At 41.8% G+C, this 23,903-nt stretch overlaps 1 protein-coding gene across 3 annotated transcripts in view; it reads left to right on the forward strand.

The window, feature by feature from the left end:
* The window catches only part of tln1 (talin 1), a 43,798-nt gene that overhangs the window by 9,724 nt on the left and 10,171 nt on the right, over window positions 1-23,903 (forward strand). The window contains exons 2-51 of one of the 3 annotated variants that reach the window (XM_025062709.1): window positions 336-425; window positions 3,581-3,743; window positions 4,544-4,641; window positions 5,641-5,770; window positions 5,857-6,009; window positions 6,113-6,255; window positions 6,351-6,478; window positions 6,874-6,934; window positions 7,104-7,208; window positions 7,343-7,498; window positions 8,182-8,283; window positions 8,768-8,844; window positions 8,934-9,114; window positions 9,320-9,433; window positions 9,522-9,630; window positions 10,155-10,363; window positions 10,446-10,544; window positions 11,008-11,070; window positions 11,683-11,850; window positions 11,943-12,237; window positions 12,324-12,490; window positions 12,581-12,709; window positions 12,880-12,993; window positions 13,088-13,201; window positions 13,296-13,430; window positions 13,539-13,667; window positions 13,776-13,878; window positions 15,307-15,515; window positions 15,641-15,760; window positions 15,850-16,047; window positions 16,133-16,272; window positions 16,423-16,516; window positions 16,685-16,774; window positions 16,895-17,017; window positions 18,281-18,424; window positions 18,513-18,674; window positions 19,006-19,146; window positions 19,257-19,438; window positions 19,527-19,659; window positions 20,407-20,508; window positions 20,599-20,769; window positions 21,295-21,543; window positions 21,632-21,751; window positions 21,937-22,083; window positions 22,198-22,364; window positions 22,736-22,919; window positions 23,063-23,188; window positions 23,299-23,415; window positions 23,505-23,690; window positions 23,869-23,901. In XM_025062709.1, coding sequence (XP_024918477.1) covers window positions 3,614-3,743; window positions 4,544-4,641; window positions 5,641-5,770; window positions 5,857-6,009; window positions 6,113-6,255; window positions 6,351-6,478; window positions 6,874-6,934; window positions 7,104-7,208; window positions 7,343-7,498; window positions 8,182-8,283; window positions 8,768-8,844; window positions 8,934-9,114; window positions 9,320-9,433; window positions 9,522-9,630; window positions 10,155-10,363; window positions 10,446-10,544; window positions 11,008-11,070; window positions 11,683-11,850; window positions 11,943-12,237; window positions 12,324-12,490; window positions 12,581-12,709; window positions 12,880-12,993; window positions 13,088-13,201; window positions 13,296-13,430; window positions 13,539-13,667; window positions 13,776-13,878; window positions 15,307-15,515; window positions 15,641-15,760; window positions 15,850-16,047; window positions 16,133-16,272; window positions 16,423-16,516; window positions 16,685-16,774; window positions 16,895-17,017; window positions 18,281-18,424; window positions 18,513-18,674; window positions 19,006-19,146; window positions 19,257-19,438; window positions 19,527-19,659; window positions 20,407-20,508; window positions 20,599-20,769; window positions 21,295-21,543; window positions 21,632-21,751; window positions 21,937-22,083; window positions 22,198-22,364; window positions 22,736-22,919; window positions 23,063-23,188; window positions 23,299-23,415; window positions 23,505-23,690; window positions 23,869-23,901 — 6,750 coding nt within the window. In that variant the 5' untranslated portion in view covers window positions 336-425; window positions 3,581-3,613. The remainder of the gene's footprint in view (window positions 1-335; window positions 426-3,580; window positions 3,744-4,543; window positions 4,642-5,640; window positions 5,771-5,856; window positions 6,010-6,112; window positions 6,256-6,350; window positions 6,479-6,873; window positions 6,935-7,103; window positions 7,209-7,342; window positions 7,499-8,181; window positions 8,284-8,767; window positions 8,845-8,933; window positions 9,115-9,319; window positions 9,434-9,521; window positions 9,631-10,154; window positions 10,364-10,445; window positions 10,545-11,007; window positions 11,071-11,682; window positions 11,851-11,942; window positions 12,238-12,323; window positions 12,491-12,580; window positions 12,710-12,879; window positions 12,994-13,087; window positions 13,202-13,295; window positions 13,431-13,538; window positions 13,668-13,775; window positions 13,879-15,306; window positions 15,516-15,640; window positions 15,761-15,849; window positions 16,048-16,132; window positions 16,273-16,422; window positions 16,517-16,684; window positions 16,775-16,894; window positions 17,018-18,280; window positions 18,425-18,512; window positions 18,675-19,005; window positions 19,147-19,256; window positions 19,439-19,526; window positions 19,660-20,406; window positions 20,509-20,598; window positions 20,770-21,294; window positions 21,544-21,631; window positions 21,752-21,936; window positions 22,084-22,197; window positions 22,365-22,735; window positions 22,920-23,062; window positions 23,189-23,298; window positions 23,416-23,504; window positions 23,691-23,868; window positions 23,902-23,903) is intronic. The other 2 variants (XM_008324459.3, XM_008324460.3) reach the window with 2 other exon arrangements.

Below are 23,903 nucleotides of genomic sequence, written 5' to 3' on the forward strand. Positions count from 1 at the left end.
CTGTTGCCCAGCTGTGGACCCGCCCCGCACTTTGAGAAGTACTGAGCAAAACAGTCGGAAGCCTCTGGTCGTGAGATTAGACCCTTTGTCAGTGAGCAGATGTCCAGCTCCTCAACAAATACATTACAACTAAATAAATTAAAGCTGCACCATGGACCAGGTCAAAACATGACATGACAGACAGCAGCTTCAACTGTAAAATAATACAAATAATTTGTATGATTTTGCTCAAAATCCTAAACTTACAGAATATCTCATGGTCTCTGTGTTGTCATTGCTTACATTATTAAAAAAAAAAAAAAAAAAAGGTTTAACCCAGTGTTTTTCCATGCCAGGAAAAAAGAAGAAGAAGGAGGAGAGGGAGAACCCGAGGCTGATCGTCTGCCTGGGCCACAGAGCTGTCACTCAAACATCTCTTACAACAGGTATTTACTCCAGTTTTTATATAGATATATGTGGAAATTCTGCCCTAAAACAAAATCTTTTATAACATGTCAAAATTACACAAGACTAGTGGAAATTCATATTTGACGAACTCTGTCATAGATCAAACCTCAGGGTGGGGACTTCAACTGGAGCCAGGAGTGATTTAAGTGCATTTGTAATTTTTTCTGTGCTATTTGTCATTTGTCAGATCATTCTGACCTACTGGAGAGTTCAGACCTGTGCAACAGGGTATGTTGAAATAGCGCCTTCTTTCTAAGGGTGTGATGAAAACCACCTCTGGTTGCAAGAACAAGTTCATCGAAAATTCATTTCCACACGATGACCTCATGTTGCTGCGATATGTCAGAAATATCAGATGGCGTTACGGTCTGCCTTAAATCTTATCTTGATCTCCAAGTTTCTGAGCCCTTCCATAAACTGCCTCTTGTAACGTTAACTTCTTCCCCTTTGTGATTTTCACTTCTCTTATCTGAAGTTCCATTTTTGAGCAACATTTCTCAGACCTTCCTTTTGTTTACTTTCAATTTGCAATACAGTATTAAAGAAAACCTCCCTGCATTCCACTTAGTGGAACCAAAATGTCCTATAAATGTGTATATATATATATATACAGTATATATGCCATAATTTGAGAACTAGCATTCTATAAAATATATGTACAATACATGAGGTCCTCGTCTACAACGTCATTTCCTACAGTGTTTTGTGGTTACATGACCCTCTCCCATGAATGTATTAAGAAAGTCATGTTCCATCATTCCAATGTACAGCGTTAAAACAAATTTAGTTGACTAGTTGACCAGCAGTGCGGATGAATACGCCCTCATGCAGCATTAGCCACGTGGAAGGGGGCTTTGATTATGTAAGTTGTCCCAGAAGTAAGTCGTACATTGAATTGTGCTACATTTGCTTTCTTTTGTTTGTTTGTTTTTGGATGCTTTTTGGCCTTCAATATGGCTCCCAAGCACAAGTCAGACTTTTCTGATGTTTTATGTCCTAGATCATGATGTTACTACTGTGTAAGCATAGGTGAATGACGTAGGTACTGTAAAGTTACTGTAGAGTTATGTTGCACCGGAGCAGCTCTGAAAGTCGAGGAACCCCTGTGTACAGTATGGTATGGAGCCCAAATTCCTTCTTCTGCTCAGACCTACCATTGTGCTGTGTGATAATAACAAGGCAGAAGTAGTTGCTCAACGTTTCAAGTCATGCATTCTTTTTATTGTCTAGTCCATGGCTGCAACTTGCATTTGAATCCCAATCGAAGTAAGTCCCACTGGGGTGGGTCGTTCTCCAAGGAGCTTCCCAGTGGAGAGTTCCGTTAAAGCAGGGCTTTTCAATGAGACATGAAGTAGAGCCAGATTTTACCAAACTGTTAAAAGACATTTTTAGCCACAGACTCACTGCTTATGAAACATAGTTTTGGACTTTGCATGTAAATAAACAGGTGTTTGTCCATACAAGGAGTATTCTGATGTTGTTCACTGATAATTAGGTCCTCAAGAGGGACATTGTTGTGTAGTGAACTGCCCACACGTTTGACACAGCTGCTCTGGACAAGTGATGCACTGTGGCTCAAATGTTGCTAGGCTGTAGAGTGTTGCATTTGCAGGCTGTCATTTGTAGGAATTTGTGATTACCCCTCAACTCGGCTTCTCTCAGCGTTTCCTAAATGACCACGACCAGGCCACTCTGTCTGGGCCGCTTGTGGTTCATGAGCCGCTATTTCAATACGCGTGTGGTTCATGAGCCGCTATTTCAATACTGCTGCCCTTAGGAAGCAGTTTTAACTCCTGTGGTATAGGTCCCATTCTGATCCGCCTCTGCAGTTCTTGCTGTTTTTGACCTTGTGGAAGATAATACATGAATGTAAGGATTTACACTATTATTTAGACAGATTACCCAGCATGCACTCTAACAGCTGTTTCCTGTGGTCTAACTGCTCCTAGCCTCACGCTGCAGCAGCAACATCCGCCTGTCAGTGCAGAGAACGCCAGAAACAGAAAGAGGAACTGATAGCGATACAGTGTCAGCAGGCTGTGTGAATGTGTGTGTGTGTGTGGCTGGGTGTCAGGGTGTCTGTGTTGTGACATCCAATCCCTGCGAGGTGCGATGCCAGTACATGCTTTAGTGCTTTCCTTCAGCAGCCTTCAGCCAGTGTGTGGCCTCCACTCGGCTCCTGCTGTGGCCTCTGACTCCTCACCATAATCATAGACCTGCACTGGAGAAAAATGGACAAATATGTCTGATTGCAAAACAAACTTCTGTTTTGAAGGCTAAAAAAAGATGATTTCTCCATCAGCGGGTCGATCCTTTTTTTAAGTCATCCTTGGACTTTTCACTCCAAAGCTCTCGGTCACACAGAGCACATTTTGGAATGTAAAATACTAGATTATATTCCTAATCTATGATTTTAATTCACAATTAGTTATTTTTTTAAGACTCTATACGCATTGTACATATATGATATGGTTGCCATAAAGTGTATATAAGGTATTTTACTAAATTTTATATTGCTAAGGAGTGGCATTATTACAATAGTCAAATTTCCCTGTAATGTTCTCCCTAATTTCAGACTTGACATTATTTGTGGCCTTATTTGTTTTAAGTGGGAAATGGATGATGTTGGGCTTTTTTTCCTTTTTCAATTTTCAGAAATATTTATATTTAAATGTCCTTGCTCTCATTAAATACAATGCAGTATTTTCATCACAATTGAAATTCACATTTCGATGTAATGTTCTCCCTAATTTCAGACTTGATAACAAAGATTGTGTTTGTTTTTAACTTATTTCCATTGCTTTATTGCAGTCACTTACCGCTGGTTCGGTGTTAATGATGATACGAACCCACCGTTGCTGAAGCTGTTTGCTTTGGCAGGAATTCATTTTTATAATGGTGTTAAATGTAACAAAATAGAGTTTTAATGATAATTAATATATATATTTAATTATCATTAAAACTCTATTTTAATGAGTTTTAATGATAATTAAAACTCATTATATATATAATATATATATTAATGACATGACAGAGAACAGTGGTACTGTAGTAATACAATGTGCAACTAGTTGTACCTCAATACAGGAAGTACTGTGGTTTTGAAATGTCCGTGTTAATCTGCCCCCTGCAGGTGTGAGCTACGTAGAGGTGCAGCGCAGCAATCATGGTGGCCCTGTCACTGAAGATCGGCGTGGGGAACGTGGTGAAGACCATGCAGTTTGAGCCCTCCACCATGGTGTACGACGCCTGCCGCATCATCAGGGAGAGGGTTCCTGAGGCTCAGCTCGGCCAGCGTGAGTGGATACTTCGAAACCAGCGAAGAGACAGTTTGAGATGTTTAACATTTGTTCGGCGTTTTGTCAATAATCTGAAAACTGGTTGCGAGTTACTTGTAACTTGTGATTTTTAGAATTTATCAGGATGCGAGACGTAGATTAATAAGAATCTGGAACAGAGCACATTCATATCTGCTCTTTTTATGGCAGCATATATGGCCTGGATCTGATTTTAAATTTATTTTATATAGTGACAAAACACTTTGAAATAGACACTGCTTCGAATGAGAGCTGCTACCTCAAAGGAAATGTTGAAGGCCTTTCATGAAATAACTCACTTTTATATTTAGCTTTTTGTTGTCTAGATCTTTTTCAGCTATTTAAAATCATATTTTGAAAGATCAGGTGTCAAGATCTAGCACTCTTATGGATCTCAGAAGATAAATTGTGTTGTAGCCATTGACCAGATCTAGCACTCTTATGGAAGATAAATTGTGTTGTAGCCATTGACCACCAGCTGATTATCGACTGTACAGCTGGAAACAGCAGGAAACAGAGCTCCTCAGATGTATCAGCTGGCCACTTATGTCACATTACATAATCTGCGGCTGCATATTTTCAAACTTGTTTGAATCTAGAAAGCTGATGACATGTTAAGCTGCGTTCTTTACCCCGCAGAGTTCAGTTGATCCCAGTCTGAGATGTTCCAAACAGATGTTCCTGTCAAACTGATCCACTGACCTGAGATTAAATGTCTTCAGTGACCAAACATCTACACGTCTCCGTGACGCTCTGCTTCTGTTTTTCTAATTCTGCAGCCAATGATTATGGGCTGTTTCTGTCCGATGAAGATCCAAAGAAAGGCATCTGGCTGGAGGCAGGAAAAGCTCTGGATTACTACATGTTGAGGAATGGGGTGAGTCATATAATCCCCACCGAGCAACATAAGTAACATCAGTGTGAGAATAGAACAAAGCCATGATAAAATGTGTCCGCAGTGTGTGTTAAAGGTTATCAAGTCCATCAGAGATAATTTCTAGTCTTCTTTGGTCGTTTGGCCTTCATTTGGCCTTCCTTTTTCATTGATATGATCTGCCATTAACACTGTGACATTTGACAGCTAACTGAGTTCAGTCACCATCATACTACTACTGGAAATCCCCTCACAAAAATGTTTCAAGTTACTTCAGTTAGTAAAGGGTTATATGGTCCACAATCATATCTTCTTCTTTTTTTTCTCACTAAATGCAGTTTTCAAAATAGACATCAATATTCTTTTACTTAACTGCGGTATACACTATATTTACATACATATAATATCTAGGTTTTTGCTATATAGTGATGTTATATTTCTTGATACTGTTCAAATAAATTGGGGTATACAATGTACGATATATATCCTAATGTATTTATTTATTTATTTATTTTATTATTATTATATAATATGTATCTTGATATTGCAAGGTACTGTATATGGCATGTATTTCAAAAGGTTTTTTTACTAAATTTTGTTATGGTATATATATTTATATATATATATATATGGTATAAGAAAATTAAATGTAATGAGGTGAAATGATCTTCTGGTTCAAATTTTAATTCTCACAGTGTTTAGCCAGGGCCTGTTTAGTTGAACACCGTACTGATATACTTGCAGGAATCAAAGAGAAACACAGCTCTCATTTTCTTTTATAGTTTTTATAACCATCTGCTGCCACCTTGTGGAAGAGTATTTAATTGTTCAGCGAAAGGTGTAAACTTATCTATGATCTATGTTTGTGTATTTTCTACTTTCTATAATTATAATTTCTATTTAATATTTTTTTTCTATTTTATATAGTTAACCTGCTTCCTTACTTATATTTTTGGAATGTTGGCATATTGTATCTCAGCATGCTCTCCTCCCGTCTCTCAGGACACTCTGGATTACAAGAAGAAACAAAGGCCTCTGAAGATCCGCATGTTGGACGCCACAGTGAAGACCGTCATGGTGGACGACTCCAAGATCGTCAGCGACATGCTCATGACCATCTGTGCCAGGATAGGTCGGTGTGACGTCATCACGCCTTTGACCTGTGTCGATCTCATGTTGTACACGTTGTGATTTTCTATGTGTGCTTTGGCGTTTCAGGCATCACAAACTACGACGAGTACTCGCTGGTGCGAGACATCGGCGAAGAGAAGAAGGAGGAAACCACAGGCACGTTGAAGAGAGACAAGACCCTGCTGAGAGACGACAAAAAGATGGAGAAGCTGAAGCAGAAGCTGCACACGGACGATGAGTGTATGCTGGTCTTGTCCTCTTATATGTCCCATTTTGTCTATACTGTCCTGCAGTAAAAATCCGCACAGACGTACAGTTGAGCTTTGGGTTCATGTTTCTTCAGTGAACTGGTTGGACCACGGAAGGACGCTGAGAGAACAGGGTGTAGAGGAGACGGAGATGTTGCTGCTCAGGAGAAAGTTCTTCTACTCGGACCAGAACGTAGACTCCAGAGATCCTGTGCAGCTCAATCTGCTCTATGTGCAGGTACACGAACATCTCGACATCTGACCTCGGACATGTTTTTAAGCTTGTTCCTAGCATCGGTCGGCGTTCTTATTTCTTTCTGTTTTTGCTCACAGGCTCGTGATGACATTCTGAACGGTTCTCATCCCGTCTCTTTTGACAAAGCCTGTGAGTTTGCAGGTTATCAGTGTCAGATTCAGTTTGGGGACCACAACGAGTCCAAACACAAGCCTGGGTTCTTGGAGTGAGTACAGTCTTTAGATTTGACTACATGATTTATATTAGCTGGGTTCAAAGTCTGACGTTATGACATTCTTCCAAGGAGCAAAAGGAGAACTATGCTGTAAATTTCTGTTACAGTAGCAAAAAAGATGTCATGTGACACTCTTAAACAGAAATTTCTGCTACAGTAGCAAAAAAGATGTCATGTGACACATCTGTGGTGATTGTCTTACAGGGTTTTTTTTTTATTTTGAAAGGAAGCACCACTGGCTCAGTTCTGTTTTCAGTTTTTACCATTAATTGTAATTGATGTTCACTTCAGACTTCGAAAACCCCCTGATTAATATCTTATTTCTTGGTGTAAAGTGTCAATTTGAAAAAGGCTAAAATACTGTATTTTTTTCTTCATTATCTCAGTTTAAAAGAGTTCCTTCCCAAGGAATACATCAAGAATAAAGGAGAGAAAAAGATCTTTCAGGTAAGATCTTTACTGATATACAGTAGCTCGTATATTGTTCTAAATAAAGCAAACATTGGAATGCAACGTTCAATTAAGTAAAGTAAAAGTTTTGATGAGTTTTTTTCCTGAATGTCAGACAATGAGCAGATGTGAGAGAGTTCACTTGTTTCCTCTCTGCTCCCTGTAGGCTCATAAAAACTGCCAGAACATGACAGAGATAGAGGCTAAAGTTAGCTACGTGAAGCAAGCGCGGTCCCTGAAGACCTATGGAGTGTCCTTCTTTCTGGTCAAGGTGAGAGGGGGATGTCAGCTCCCATCATGCATCTGTATGGAAGCAAGACCCCTGAAAGAACAGATTTGAAGTTTATTAGACACCGTAGCGCACCGGCAGATTGTTGAATTCTGCACATTTACTTCCCGTTTTAGGAAAAAATGAAGGGCAAGAACAAACTGGTCCCTCGTCTGCTGGGCATCACCAAGGAGAGTGTGATGAGAGTGGATGAGAAAACTAAGGAGGTGATTCAAGAGTGGAACCTGACCAACATCAAACGATGGGCTGCTTCACCCAAAAGTTTCACCCTGGTGAGAGACGGAACTCCTCCTTTAATCATCGCTCTGATTGTTCCAGACCTACTGGAACGGGGGTCCTTAACCTTTTTGACCTTGAGGTCAAATTTCTATGGTACAAATTGGCCCTATTACATGTTGACCTCATTCACAGTTTGATCTGTATTCAAAAATCCATTTAAAAACAAACAGCGTAGAGAAGAAGATATTCTTCTTTGCTGTATATTGACGCTTGTTAAAGAACCAACTGAGGCGTTACCACCACCACATGGTTGAAAGCTGCATTGAACCTTAGCTCCTCATGGACAACATAACCCTGGGGTCTTCAATTGATAACATATGTACCGTAATCCTATGGACCACAGGTGCAACACTGAAAGTTTTTTGTGGCCCGCTACATTTTGACGGCAGCCCAACTTTGGGCCACGCCCCTTATGGTTAAGAATCACTGTCCTAGAGTATGTTTTTCACTCAGCAGTAAAGTGAAAGTGTGTTATTCGAGGGCCTGGCGAGGATTGTGTAGGGATGCTGCCATTCTCAGTACACTTCGATGGCACCTGGTGGATGGTGGATTTGAACCTTAGACCCTCTGGACACATGTCTGCCTTCTTAACCAGGCCACTACTGCCCTTCCCCAAAGCTGTAATTTGATCAACAGTAACAGTAACTGTTATTATTGTGTTACTAAACTTTTCCAGGATTTTGGAGACTATCAGGACGGTTACTACTCAGTACAGACAACTGAGGGTGAGCAAATCGCTCAGCTCATCGCTGGATACATAGACATCATTCTGAAGAAGGTAACAGTTGACAATGACTTCTTGTTTGTTCCCTCTTATTTTCCAGTTCCTTTCTTTGCTTTCCGTCCAAATTACACTGCCATTAATGCTATGCCTCTTATTTTCCAGTTCCTTTGAAAAATTCGATGTTCTCTTGTATTTGCTTTCTGTCCAAATTACACTGCCATTAATGCTATATTTGCCTCAATTGAAGCTGTTTTGGTTTTTTTGAAGTGTCATCTGGAAGGATAAAATTGAAGTTTTTTTTGAAGTGTCATCTGGAAGGATAAATATGAAAAAATACTAATATTACGATAATTCTAAACTTTTCATTAATGAAACCATTAATCATTATTAAAGGGAAACATTAAAACCTAAATAAATGTTATGAGATAAATAACTTAAACCCATGCATTAAACAACTGTTGTTTTTTTAGATAACCAGTTCAACTTTTCAGAAGTTTTGATGTGAGATTAATCACTTTTATGTGTCGTATTTTTACAGAAAAAAAGCAAAGACCACTTTGGTCTAGAAGGAGATGAAGAGTCTACAATGCTGGAAGATTCTGTGTCCCCCAAAAAGTAAGTGATACAGGAAGACCTGTGGTTTCCTCACTGTCTCCACCTACTGGTCTCATTCAATTCCTTCTCTGCTCTTCTTCCTTCTTCAGATCCACTGTTCTTCAACAACAGTTCAACAGAGTAGGTAAAGTGGAGACGGGCTCTGTGGCTCTGCCCGCCATCATGCGTTCAGGAGCTGGAGGACCGGAAAGCTTCCAGATGGGCTCCATGCCTCAGGCCAGGCAGCACATCACCAGTGGACAGATGCACCGAGGCCACATGCCTCCACTGGTAAAAAAACAAAAACAGACCATGTCAAATCATAGGTAGATATTTTTGGAACATAGCTGGTTTTATTTTGGCCTTACAGACACAGGAAACGTGGTTTTACATCTCTATAAATGCACGTTAGTAAAAACATATTTTTACAGTCTACACTGAGAGTGTTCATGCGTAGAAAGGACATCATGGTCGTTTTGATGATGTGTGTCCACAGACATCAGCTCAACAAGCTCTGACTGGGACCATCAACTCCAGCATGCAGGCGGTCCAGGCCGCTCAGGCATCTCTGGATGACTTTGACACCCTGCCTCCACTGGGAACAGACGCGGTGAGACGCACTGTCAATGGAATTCACTACTGAATGCTGATTGACCTTTAGTAGTTTTTTTTTTTTTAATAATACCATTTTTTTTCAGGCTTCCCAAGCATGGCGCAAGAACAAGATGGATGAATCCAAACATGAGATCCATTCCCAGGTGGACGCCATCACAGCAGGCACCGCCTCCATGGTCAACCTCACGGCAGGTAGGAGCGTGATAGTATCACACGCACACTTAAAGGGAACATATTGTGCAAAATTGACTTGGTCTTTGGTTCACATGCAGTATCTGTCTATGGAGTTACTGTCTACTCTATAGTGGCAGTTTCAACAACCAAGTAGATGTTTTATGGTCTCAAAAAATTTGCAAATGAATGCTGGTGAAATTTGGAGGAATTGTAATGCTGCTGCACCCATTATGTTTGGACCATAGTCTGTTGTCAGGTGTCCTGCTAGTTTACCGTACCTGCCAGAATGTCATACGCTTCCTCACTATTCACCTATGAGAATTTTGCCATTGCAATGCGAAGCTGCCCCGCCCCGTTTAAAGTGGGCGGAGTTTACAGTGGCTCATTACCATTTAAAGGTAAAGGCAATTTTTTGGTCGAAATGTATTGCTAACATTTATGTAGACATGTAGAAGAACCGTATTAACATCAAGTTCTGGTTCGAGTTTTTTTTAGAAATAAGAAGTTCCAGAGGTTTTATACTTTAATGTCTTATGCGTCAGGTGACCCGGCAGAGACTGACTACACCGCAGTGGGCTGCGCCGTGACCACCATCTCCTCCAATCTGACGGAGATGTCAAAGGGAGTCAAACTGCTGGCCGCTCTCATGGAGGATGAAGGAGCAAATGGGCAACAGCTGCTCGGCGCAGCTAAGAACCTGGCCTGTGCTGTGTCTGACATGCTGAAGACGGCTCAACCAGCAAACACAGAGGTCGGTGCAAAAATCCTACAGAGACAAGTCTGAGCTCTGTCTTCATTTGTGTCAAAGCTTGTGTTTTTGTTTCGGTGTGCAGCCACGTCAGAACCTGCTGCAAGCTGCCGGGAACGTTGGTCAGGCCAGTGGAGAACTGCTGTCACACATCGGAGAGACAGACACGGACCCACAGTTCCAGGTTGGACCTCTACTCTGACTGACAATGGTTTCAGTTTAAGTTATTTTAATGGCAGTACTCAGATAGTTAAGTTCCCGTTGGACTTATGAGATGAACTAACCCGTGCATGGGATTCACCAAAACATGTATTCCATCATTTTTCACAAGTCCTGAGTATAGATTCAACACCAAGGACCTGTTCTTTCATCCTGTGTGTTTGTTACATGAGAACATTTTCAGATGCGCAAACAGATCAGTACCACTGGAAGTCATTGGGCAGATGATAAACAATACATTTCCTGCAAAACCAGGAAGAAGAATTCTTCTTCCACTATAAACTACAATATAGAAAAGAAGAAAAGATACTTTATTGTCTGAACCAAAGGCAAATAATCACTTACGGCAAATAAGACCTATTCAGCGTTCTTGTTTGTATCATAAATCTGTTTCCCATCTTTGTTTGTCCCGTGTGTGTATGTGACAGTGTTCAGGGAGAGGATCTGTCAGGGATGCGCAGGGGAGAACTCTCACTTATTATCAGATCCTGGTAACACAACATGTGCTCAGGGCACACGTCCGTATCCGAAGAACCAATCAAATCACCTGCTTTTATAGCCTGCTACATTGACTGCTGCAAATTATAATCTTATAATCAAAAACTGTTAATCAAAAATTTTAAAAAACAACAGAGCCTCTGAGGAGACATGGAAAATACTCTGACATCGTCTGACCAGCTGCTCTTCACCTTCACCAAGTTTAAAAGCTGAATGAATTCGTTTGAAACATTAATGGCTGTAAAAGTACAGTAGTATAGTTATAGCTAAATAAATATGGGGAGTGCTCACATGTTGGTAAAACAATTGGAAGTGCTCTCGATAATGTAAATGTTTGGAAACTGTTTAGAAAAACATTCCCAAAAAGTAAAAGTTCTAGGTGAAAATGCAGCTGTAAAAATATATGTCATGTCATGAAGATCTAATTTAAATCTTCATGACATGACAAAATTAAATCACTCATTTAATTTTTTTTCTTTTCATTAATCTCACCGATTCCTTCTAACAAATAATTTTTTTTACAAATCTCTTTCAGTAATTCTCTTGTTTCGATGTGAAACCAGTGATTGATCCTCTGTTACGTTCACTGACCCGTGTTTTTGTAGGACATGCTGATGCATCTCGCCAAAGCGGTGGCCAACGCTGCTGCAGCTCTGGTACTCAGAGCGAAAAACGTGGCCCAAAAGACGGAGGACTCGGCCCAGCAGAACCGTGTGATCGCCGCCGCCACTCAGTGCGCTCTGTCCACGTCTCAGCTGGTGGCCTGCACCAGGGTAATTGATCCACCTAGTGTGTTGACTCTTCGAACACGCCATTTAGGTTTTAGTCTTTTATTCACATGTACTTCCACTCCTTCCTCATGAAGGTGGTGGCACCGACCATCAGCTCCCCCGTATGCCAGGAACAGCTGATCGAGGCGGGTAAACTTGTCGCCAAGTCTGTGGAAGGCTGTGTGGAGGCCTCGCAGGGCGCCACCAACGACGAAGGCCTCCTTAAGCAGGTGGGCGTGGCCGCCTCAGGCGTCACCCAAGCCCTCAATGAGCTCCTGCAGCACATCAAACAATACGGCAGTGGGGGGCATCCCATTGGACGCCACGGAGAAGCAACTGACCGCATCCTGGATGTCACAGAAAACATCTTCAGCTCCATGGGAGATGCAGGTTGGTTCTGGATTCGTACTCAGAGGGCTTCATTGTCTAGTCGCCAGAAGATCAACCTTGGCTTTCTTCTTCATGTGACACATCAGGTGAGATGGTTCGTCAGGCTCGTATCCTCGCCCAGGCAACCTCCGACCTGGTCAATGCCATCAAAATGGACGCAGAGGGCGAGTCAGACCTGGAGAACTCCCGCAAACTGCTGTCAGCGGCCAAACTGCTGGCTGATGCCACTGCCAAGATGGTGGAAGCAGCAAAGGTCTGGCGTCGGCCTCGGTTTGAATGATTTTTAATCCCCCATACTCTCTAGTTCAGCTTAGTGACGTCGGCTCGTCTCCCTTTGTCACAGGGTGCAGCGGCCAATCCAGACAGCGAGGAGCAGCAGCAGAAGCTGCGGGAGGCTGCTGAAGGTCTCCGCATGGCCACTAATGCCGCCGCCCAGAATGCGATCAAGAAACGTCTGGTCAACAAGCTGGAGGTAAGAACATCCCTCCATTATGACAGGTTTTTTTTTTTTTTAAATTTAGCCTCACATTTTTGACACTCATTAAAACTTTCGCTGTCATGACAATATGAATGCTGTACTCACTTCAACCTGCCTGTCCTGAATGAGCTCAGCATTTAACACTGTTTCCTGTTTCCTGTCAGAACGCAGCCAGACAGGCCGCAGCTGCAGCCACTCAGACCATCGCCGCCTCCCAGCACGCTGCTTCAACCAACAAGAACCAGGCAGCGCAGCAGCAGCTGGTCCAAAGCTGCAAGGTGAAAACACAAAAAAAAAACCCCACATTTATTCATTATCACACACTGCAGTTATTTGTTCACACATACTCCCCTGTGACCTTCACATCACCAGGCAGTGGCAGACCAGATCCCACACCTGGTCCAGGGAGTCCGAGGCAGCCAGGCTCAACCCGACAGTCCCAGCGCTCAGCTTGCTCTCATTAGCGCCAGCCAGAACTTCCTGCAGGTGAGCACCAGGCGCCACAGAACACCACGGTGATGTCACTCTTACAGGTGTTTGTGTTGTGCAATCACACGTCCGTTTGGGTTCTTCTTCACAGCCTGGCGCCAAGATGGTCACGGCCTCAAAGGCCACTGTGCCCACCATCAGTGACCAGGCATCAGCGATGCAGCTCAGTCAGTGCGCTAAGAACCTGGCCAGTGCTCTGGCCGAGCTCCGCACGGCCTCGCAGAAGGTACAGTCTGTCAAATAAAATGTGTCAATAATATATCAAACTAAATATGCCTAGTACACAATTGAATTGCAAACATCTGGTTGTGTGTGTGTGTGTGTGTGTGTTTAGGCTCAGGAAGCCTGTGGTCCACTGGAGATAGACAACGCTCTGTCTGTGGTCAGAGACCTGGAGAAGGACATGCACGAGGCCAAGGCTTCAGCAGAGGCAGGCAAACTCAAACCACTGCCAGGAGAGACGGTGAGAGCCACACCTGCACACATGGGCGCACAAACACATACGCACAGATGTATCACCTCGACTCACCTCGTTCACGTTAATTCCTTTTTTTTTTTTTTCTTTCCTCAGTTGGAGAAATGTTCCCAGGATCTGGGCACCAGCACCAAGGCTGTAAGTTCTGCCATTGCACAGCTGCTGAGTGAAGCCACGCAGGGCAATGAGAACTACACAGGTGAGTAGTGAACCACACACAATTGGAACTGTATATGAGAGTTTGAGCAACACCATAATATTCCGGTGCAAATTTTCATTAACAGTATTTAGTGTGATGTGATAATTTGATAATGTGTGAATAAATTAATGAGAGACTATAATATAATATATAATACTATATATAATAATATATATAGTATACAGTATATATGTGTATCTATATATATGTATGTATATATGCGTCTGTGTATATATGTATATATATGTACATGTATGTATATATATATGTGTATATGTATGTATATATGTATGTGTATGTATGTATGTATATGTATATATATGTACATGTATGTATATATATATGTGTATATGTATGTATATATGTGTCTGTGTATATATGTATATATATGTGTGTATGTATATATATGTACATGTATGTATATATATATGTGTATATGTATGTATATATGTGTCTGTGTATATACGTATATGTGTGTGTATATATGTATATATATGTACATGTATGTATATATATATGTGTATATGTATGTATATATGCGTCTGTGTATATATGTATATATATGTACATGTATGTATATATATATGTGTATATGTATGTATATATGCGTCTGTGTATATATGTATATATATGTACATGTATGTATATATATATGTGTATATGTATGTATATATGTGTCTGTGTATATATGTATATATATGTGTATATGTATGTATATATGCGTCTGTGTATATATGTATATATATGTGTGTATGTATATATATGTACATGTATGTATATATATATGTGTATATGTATGTATATATGCGTCTGTGTATATATGTATATATATGTACATGTATGTATATATATATGTGTATATGTATGTATATATGCGTCTGTGTATATATGTATATATATGTACATGTATGTATATATATATGTGTATATGTATGTATATATGTATGTGTATGTATGTATGTATATGTATATATATGTGTATATGTATGTATATATGCGTCTGTGTATATATGTATATATATGTGTATATGTATGTATATATGCGTCTGTGTATATATGTATATATATGTGTATATGTATGTATATATGCGTCTGTGTATATATGTATATATATGTACATGTATGTATATATATATGTGTATATGTATGTATATATGCGTCTGTGTATATATGTATATATATGTGTGTATGTATATATATGTACATGTATGTATATATATATGTGTATATGTATGTATATATGTGTATATGTATGTATATATGTGTATATGTATGTATATATGCGTCTGTGTATATATGTATATATATGTGTATATGTATGTATATATGCGTCTGTGTATATATGTATATATATGTGTGTATGTATATATATGAACTTGAACACTTGAACTCACTGGTCCGATGTCCTCTCTTTTCTGCTTCATTCAGGCATGGCAGCCAGAGATGTCGCTCAGGCTCTGAAGTCTATTGCCTCAGCTGCCAGAGGAGTCGCTGCCACCACAGAGGACCCCTTGGCTCGTAACGCAATGCTGGACTGCGCCGGTGATGTCATGGACAAATCCGCCAACCTTATCGAAGAGACCAAGAGGGCCATCACTAAACCGGGAGATGCAGAGAGTCAGCAGAGGCTGGCACAGGTGGGAGACAACATGCAGATGGAGTACTTCCTGGTTGGAGTTGCTCATGATGATGATGATGATGATGATGGTGATGATGGTGATACCATTAGTAATTTAAATGACGTGTATGTGTTTGGCTACAGGTAGCGAAGGCAGTGTCTCAGGCGCTCAACAGGTGTGTGAACTGCCTTCCTGGACAGAGAGACGTGGACAACGCCATCCGCACCGTGGGCGAAGCCAGCAAGACACTGCTGGGTGACTCTGTCAGTACCACCGCTGCTGCCGACATCTGTCTTCCGGTTCTTCTCTCAGCCGTGGATATCCACTCACTTGTCTCTTCTTCCTTCTACAGTTCCCAGCCAGTGGGAGGAGCTTCCAGGAGGTGCAGGCGCAGCTCAACGAGGTCGCCGCAGGTCTGAATCAGTCCGCCAATGAGGTAGTCCAGGCGTCCAGAGGAACCACACAGGACCTAGCCCGGGCAACCAGCAAGTTTGGACAAGACTTTAGCAACTTCCTGGATGCTGGTGTGGACATGGCAGGAACATCTCAGGTCAGTATTCTGTTCTATTCTTTTCTGTTGTCTAATCCACATTTGGTGTCAATGTCAAACTTGTGTCCTTTCTTCTGTCCTCCAGTCTAAGGAGGATCAGACACAGGTGGTGTCCAACCTGAAGACCATATCCATGTCCTCAAGTAAACTTCTGCTGGCAGCTAAAGCTCTGTCCACTGACCCCAACTCCCCCAACCTTAAGAACCAGCTGGCTGCTGCAGCTCGGTGAGCTTCACTTCATCTCTCTCTCTTTTTTTGTTTAAATATTTTTCTTTCTTTTTTTTTTACCATTTTCCTGTGTTTTACATGTTTGTCGTCACCTCACAGTGCGGTGACACTATTTTCCTGTGTTTTACGTTTGTCGTCACCTCACAGTGCGGTGACCGACAGCATCAACCAGCTCATCACCATGTGCACTCAGCAGGCCCCGGGTCAGAAGGAGTGTGACAATGCTCTCAGAGAGCTGGAGGTAACTGATGCTCACCTTATCGTATCTTAGGCCACAGTCACTGTTTTATTAAAAGAATCCACCTGAGAAATGCAAACATTTACTTGGCTTCAAGGATGAAGTGATAAACGTACTTGACCTGTGTACTAATTTGAACTAATCAAATGGACGTGTCGTGTTTGTGTTTAGTCGGTGAGAGGGATGCTGGAGAACCCAACAGAGGCCCTCAATGATATGTCGTACTTCGACTGCATCGACAGCGTCATGGAGAATTCCAAGGTCTTGTCCTTTTCCTTCCTCATCTATCTGTTTTGTTGTATCACATTCGTATGATGTCAAGATAATGTCTGATTGGGTGAAATAATTCTTGAAATAAAATTGTGATTTGTTTGTTTTCAGGTTCTTGGTGAATCCATGGCTGGAATCTCCCACAATGCCAAGAACTCCAATCTACCAGAGTTTGGTGATTCAGTCAGTGGCGGTTCCAAGGCTCTGTGTGGTCTGACTGAAGCTGCTACACAGGTACAATCATTTGTGTTGTTCTATCCAAGTGTTGGTTGGTTTTTATACATGTTGCCATTTGATACCGATCAAAGCCAAGCACTATGTATCTTTTCACTTTCATGAAGATGACCTGCAAATATATTTATTACGGGATGTCCCCTAAATATTGGCTGATATTATTGGCCCGCTATAAGATGGATAGATGGATAGATAGTAACTTGATAACGTTTTTGTTTTATAACTTTATTAATCTCTTGGGTGATCCCTACAGGAAATTAAGGAAATGTGAAGTTAACTATATAAGCATACTGATGTAATATCTGTAAGAATCATTATCAGTTTTTCCTCTGATAATGAAAACCCGATAATGCAATGCCTGGGTTTTGCCAAATATGCTGGAATCACTTGTAGGGTCCTGAGACGTTTACCTCAGTTTTGGGAGCAAACGACTGCATCTATCGGTATCGGTTATCATTGGAATCGCAAATGTTTGGACAATGTCGTCATATGAGATATCTGCAAAATGTTCATTTCGGACATTCCTAATTTTTATGAAACCAAGGGGAATGATCTTTTAGGTTCTTAATTCTATATAAATCTTTGGCTTAGTGACTAACTTAACTAAGTAGTCATTTTCTAAATGAGATTAAACCAAGTGCATTGATTTGGTAACTCAGAATAATGTATATCTATGGCACATTGACGTCACTTCAAGGCCAAAGTTAACGAGTTGTTGGAGCGTCCTGATCTTGACAAGACTATTCACACACAGCCTGCTCCTTGACTGACACTTGCAGCCCTGAACACATCACTGCCCTATGTTATTTTCCATTTCAACTGTCTGTTGAAACTTGTTTGTTTTTAAATCCTTGACTGTCCTTGCCCTATCATACCTACGTGATTAGATAATTCCTTGCAGACTGAGAGAGAGCACCGAGGTCAGATTTGATTCTAGTAGAAGTAGAAGTGCTCAGAACTACAATAAGTATAAACATGGGGGCGATCAGCCCTTCCCTGTCCCGCAAACATTCGCAAAATTCGTCATTTGGGCTGTTTTAAATATAAATCATCAAACATAGTTTTTGTGGCGCTTTGGCCCAGAGGCAATGTCTCTTTTTATGCCTAACACTGTTGTGTCATTTTTATTTTTTGTTTTCATCCTTTTAATTTGCAGTCTATAATTGATCATTTTATTCTTTCACTGTAAAACAATGTGGTCATGTTTGGGATTTTGCAAAGAGCTTTATGAATAAATGTTTTTTGATCGATTGGTGTTTCCAGGCAGCCTACCTGGTGGGAGTGTCTGACCCCAACAGCTCAGCAGGTCAGAAAGGCCTGGTGGATCCTGCCCAGTTTGCCCGAGCCAACCAGTCCATTCAGATGGCCTGTCAGAACCTGGTGGACCCTGCCTGCACACAGTCTCAGGTACAGAGTGTAGTCTCACACTTTACTACTTGACTGGTTGTCACCATTGTCCATGTCTTACCTCACTGTGCCCTGTCTCTTCCCTCAGGTTCTGTCGGCCGCCACCATCGTGGCCAAACACACCTCAGCTCTGTGTAACGCCTGTCGCCTGGCCTCGTCTAGAACTCCCAACCCTGTTGCCAAAAGACAGTTTGTGCAGTCTGCCAAGGAAGTTGCCAATACGACAGCTAACCTGGTCAAGTCCATTAAGGTTTGTTCTCCTAGGTCAGGAGTTTCCAAACTTTTCCTAAACAGCAGTAGCCTCTGGCCAGGGACCCCTTTTGCAAACCCGCAAACAAAACTAAAAAGATCAACTTTTAGAATGTATTTCCTCACTTCATTCACTATTCAATAATTATTACTATTTCTTTTCAATAATTATTTTATAACATCAAAAAAATTAACAAAAGATGTTTTCTGAATAATAAACTCTAAACTCAACTTTCCTAGATGAGGTCCACCCAGGCCATGTGTCCTGCTGCACATTGAATTTCATCCACCTGGTTGTGTAAGGTGATGTAACCTATGTTTGTCTTCTGCAGGCTTTGGACGGAGCCTTCAACCATGAGAACAGAGAGAAGTGTAAAGCTGCCACCGGCCCTCTGATCGAAGCTGTGGACAATCTCACCGCCTTTGCCTCCAACCCTGAGTTCGCCAGCATTCCCGCTCAGATCAGCTCTGAGGTACGTCTCAGTGTGACCTCAGTGTCGTGGTGCAAACATTAAAACTCTAAATAAGTTTCTGAACCCAACATTGATTTCCGACGTCTTTGATTCCCTTGCATCGTCCTCAGGGTCATGCAGCCATGGAGCCCATCCTGTTAGCAGCAAAGACGATGTTGGAGAGTTCCACCGGCCTGATACAGACGGCACGCTCTCTGGCTGTCAACCCCAAAGACCCGCCCAAGTGGTCAGTGCTGGCTGGACATTCGAGAACTGTGTCTGACTCCATCAAAAAGCTCATCACCAACATGAGGTAACGCCTTCACTCCTGGAGATTTTGTCTTGTGTTTTTACTAAAACTTATTCGTATTTGACTTCATGTTTGGTTTGTATGTGTGTAGAGAAAATGCTCCCGGTCAGAGAGAGTGTGACGATGCCATTGAGGTGCTGAACGGCTGCATCCGTGAGGTGGATCAGGCGTCTTTGGCTGCCATTAGTCAACAGCTAACACCCAGAGATGACATCTCCATGGAGGTAAGAAGGATGGCAAAAAAAAGGGTTGTGGTGTCCAGTGGTGCTTGTGATTTTGTGTGTCATTTTCTGTAAAAATCTAAAATTTAAAAAAATTTAAACTTGGACTAACAAATAAAATAAACATATCTGCACGATTTAGCGAAAAAAAATTTAAACTTGCACTAACAAATAAAATAAACATATCTGCGCGATTTAGTGCTATACTGCGTAGTGCAGTATAGCACTAAATCGTGCAGATATGTTTATTTTGGGAATGGGAATTGGGAATGGTATTTTATTGGGAATGTAACCATTCCCATGTTTGGGAATGTTCCTGGCAAATACTGCCACATTGTCTTTAAATTTCCCATTTAAAAATAGGTGCAGTATATCACAAAATTCCACATTTAAAAATAGTTTTGCATTTGGCATAATGAAATATCTAAAACATTTAGGCGTCCCTGAAATTGTCCCATTGAAGCTGTAAAAACACGGCATGGCATCGTTAAACTCCCACATGATTTTATTTTTGTAGATGATTTATGGTCAGAAATAAACTCAGACTTGTGTAACCCTACGTTCAAATGGTTGATAGACCAGTTCACTCTGTGCCCCACTGGGACATGTCTCCTCCAAGATTTATTGGAAAGATTTGATGGTGTAATAAGAGCACCACCTACAGAGCAGAAAAAAAATATCATACTTTATTTTTCTTTATTGCAGATATCATACTTTCTTTTTTTTTTTTTTTTTTTTTTTTTTTTTCAGACTCTCCATGAACAGATGGCTGCCTCAGTCCATGAGATCAGTAACCTTATTGACCCCGTTGGTGTGGCTGCACGGTCCGAGGCGTCCCAGCTGGGACACAAGGTAAAGACACTGTTACTGACACAGCTCGGTGGTCTACAGTCGGTACATACAGAAACAACTGCAATCGTTGTCTTCTCCTTTGATTGACAGGTGTCTCAGATGGCCAGCTACTTTGAGCCACTGATCATGGCAGCCATCGGCACAGCTTCCAAGATTGTGAGCAGCCAACAGCAGATGGCGGTCTTAGACCAAACCAAGACCCTGACTGAATCTGCCCTGCAGATGCTCTACACTGCCAAGGAGGCCGGAGGAAATCCCAAGGTAGTGAATCTGGCAACTGATGTACACAGTGACCTCAGGTGAAATCAGGATGATATGTATAAATCTGTGTTATGTTTAGAGTATACATTCAGGTATTACATTTGAGAATTTACCATATAACTATTATATATATGTACATATATATATATATATATAACTAAGTTATAAAAAAAATTGAATTTCCTTGCCTAAAAATTACCAAAAGATAGCACAACATTATAAAAATAACTAACGGAATAAACTAATTTGGCTCACAATTTTAACAAAAATAGAAGCCAAAATAAATGTTTAGAATAAACTAATTTGTCTCACAAAAATAGAAGCCAAAATAAATGTTTGGGACATTTAGTTAAAGAAAAAAAAACTTTTTTAAGTAATTCTATGTCAATCTCCATTTCTTTCTTTTCTGTTAAAAACATTACAATCCCAAACCGTTGTGTGTGACTTGTTATATTTACGTAGGATTTTAAGACAAAAGATGATGCTGTGAAACGACTCTAATGTTTTCACTGCTGTGTTTTTCAGGCTGCTCACATGCAGGAGGCTCTGGAAGAGTCGGTGCAGATGATGAAAGAGGCCGTGGACGATCTGGGCGCGACTCTGGCCGAAGCTGCGAGCGCTGCAGGAGCTGTGGGCGGCATGGTGGACTCCATCAATGACGCCATCAACAAAATGGAAGACGCTCCTGATATGGAACCTGAAGGCACCTTCGTGGACTACCAGACGACCATGGTCAAGACGGCCAAGGCCATCGCTGTCACTGTGCAGGAGATGGTTGGTTTTTGTTAACAACTGAATCTGAATCTTGTTTTGACAAGGTTTCCCGTCAAAGCCTACAGTGTATTTTCTTGTCTCTTGTTAGGTGACCAAGTCAAACAACAACCCAGATGACCTCGGAGGAGTGGCCAACCAGCTGACCAATGAGTTTGGAAATCTGGCCAATGAGGCCAAATATGCAGCAATCACTGCTGAGAATGATGAGGTGAGTCAAAGCTAATAAATTAAACCTTCTGCTCTGTACATTAAGCAGCTGTTAAGTTAATTAAGTTTAAATAATAAACATCCTTACGTATCTCAAACCACTGGGCAGTGCTTGGTTTATCAGCAAACATCAGTTATTGTTGGCCATTTCCTAACTTCAGGAATTGTATCTCTGCCTATTTTCAGATTGGTTCTCACATAAAAAAGCAGGTGAGCGAGCTGGGATTCAGCTGCACGAGTCTGGTGACCAAGGCTGGAGCTCTGCAGTGCAGCCCCAACGATTCCTTCACCAAGAAGGAGCTGATAGAAAATGCCCGCAAAGTCTCAGAGAAGGTCAGACCAAAACCTAGTGTCTTCTGTCTTCACGTTCCCCAAATGTCCTAATGGGTGACTCCTCAGACTCTTGGGACAGAACTTTAACTACAGAACTTTAAATTTTGTCAACAGGTTTCCCATGTGTTGGCGTCCCTACAAGCAGGAAACCGCGGAACACAGGCCTGCATCACAGCATCCAGCGCTGTAGCCGGCATCATCGCAGACCTGGACACCACCATCATGTTTGCTACCGCTGGAACTTTGAACCGAGAGAATGAAGAAACATTTGCTGACCACAGGTACTGTTAACTGCAGAGGTGCAGAAAGAACAGACACGTTTATGGATCAGGTTTCTGAATGTGATTATGGAAGATAAACCAGACATCTGTGTCACTGTTGAGGGCTATGAGGGTTGGCAAACACTGAGCACTTTATAAAGCATTTGTTGTGTGGGAACAACAAATGTTGTTTATCTTTATATGTGCTCCTGCGACGGACTGACAAGAACTGGTCAGGGTCTACCCTACCCCCGCCCTAGATAGCTGGGATTGGCTCCAGTCCCCCCTCCTCCTGATTATGGGTGAATGGGGGTTTTAATGAACTCCATTTCCCAGAAAGCTCGAGACGTGACTTTTGAGGCTGATCTCTTGTTTTTTTTTCCTGTGTTCAGAGAATACATCCTAAAGACAGCCAAGGCTCTGGTGGAGGACACCAAACTGCTGGTGTCTGGCGCCGGATCCAGTCAGGAGAAACTGGCCCAGGCCGCTCAGTCCTCAGTGACTACCATCACCAAACTGGCAGATGTTGTCAAACTGGGAGCGGCCAGTCTTGGAAATGAGGATCCAGAGACCCAGGTACAGAGTTGTTTGTGTATCTGGTACACAGCAATGGAGACATACATTTTTTAGAGTAAAGTTCAGTTCTTTCCAAAGCTATAGAGAGGAAGGAGTGTTGTTCTTTGAGTCATCACTGAGATATGTGTCGGGTTTTCCTGCAGGTCGTCCTGATCAATGCAGTGAAAGATGTGGCCAAAGCTCTGGGTAACCTCATCAGCTCCACCAAAGCTGCTGCAGGCAAACCTCACGATGACCCCAGCATGCTGCAGCTGAAGAACTCGGCAAAGGTGCGGCACCAACCATTGTTACTTCCAGCTATAACTATGCTACACTAATTTGTCATATCTGTAATGTCTTTATTGGAACGATAGGCTGTAAAAACTTTTTGTTGCCGTAGGTCATGGTGACCAACGTAACGTCCCTCCTGAAGACGGTGAAGGCGGTGGAGGACGAGGCCACCAAAGGCACCAGGGCTTTGGAGGCAACAATTGAACACATTAAACAGGAGCTGACTGTAAGTTGTCAACAAAGAGTTTAGTGTCGTCAACATATGCGGTGATACTTTTACCAAGCTGATGCATTTCCTCTGCCTCTACCGCGCAGGTTTTTAATAGCTCTGAACCACCAGCAAAGACCACCACTCCTGAGGAGTTCATCCGCATGACCAAAGGAATCACAATGGCCACGGCAAAGGCAGTGGCTGCTGGGAACTCGTGCCGTCAGGAGGACGTCATCGCCACGGCCAACCTCAGCAGGCGGGCAATCGCTGAAATGCTGCAGTCCTGCAAAGTATGTCACTTCATGACATCCTATTTAAGTTACAAAAACTGACCAGGCCCCCTTGTGGGCGACTTTCAAATTTCAAATTTAAACAGCAATTTCAGGAAAATTTTGCTCTGAACTACTCCTGATTGAGGATCTTTTTATATTAATTATTGTATTTTATATTTAATATTTCATTTTTTAGCAAGCTGCCTACCACCCTGAGGTCAGCAAAGAGGT

Source organism: Cynoglossus semilaevis, chromosome 14, assembly GCF_000523025.1.
Source record: "Cynoglossus semilaevis isolate Cse_v1.0 chromosome 14, Cse_v1.0, whole genome shotgun sequence".
NCBI classification, from domain to species: Eukaryota; Metazoa; Chordata; class Actinopteri; order Pleuronectiformes; family Cynoglossidae; genus Cynoglossus; species Cynoglossus semilaevis.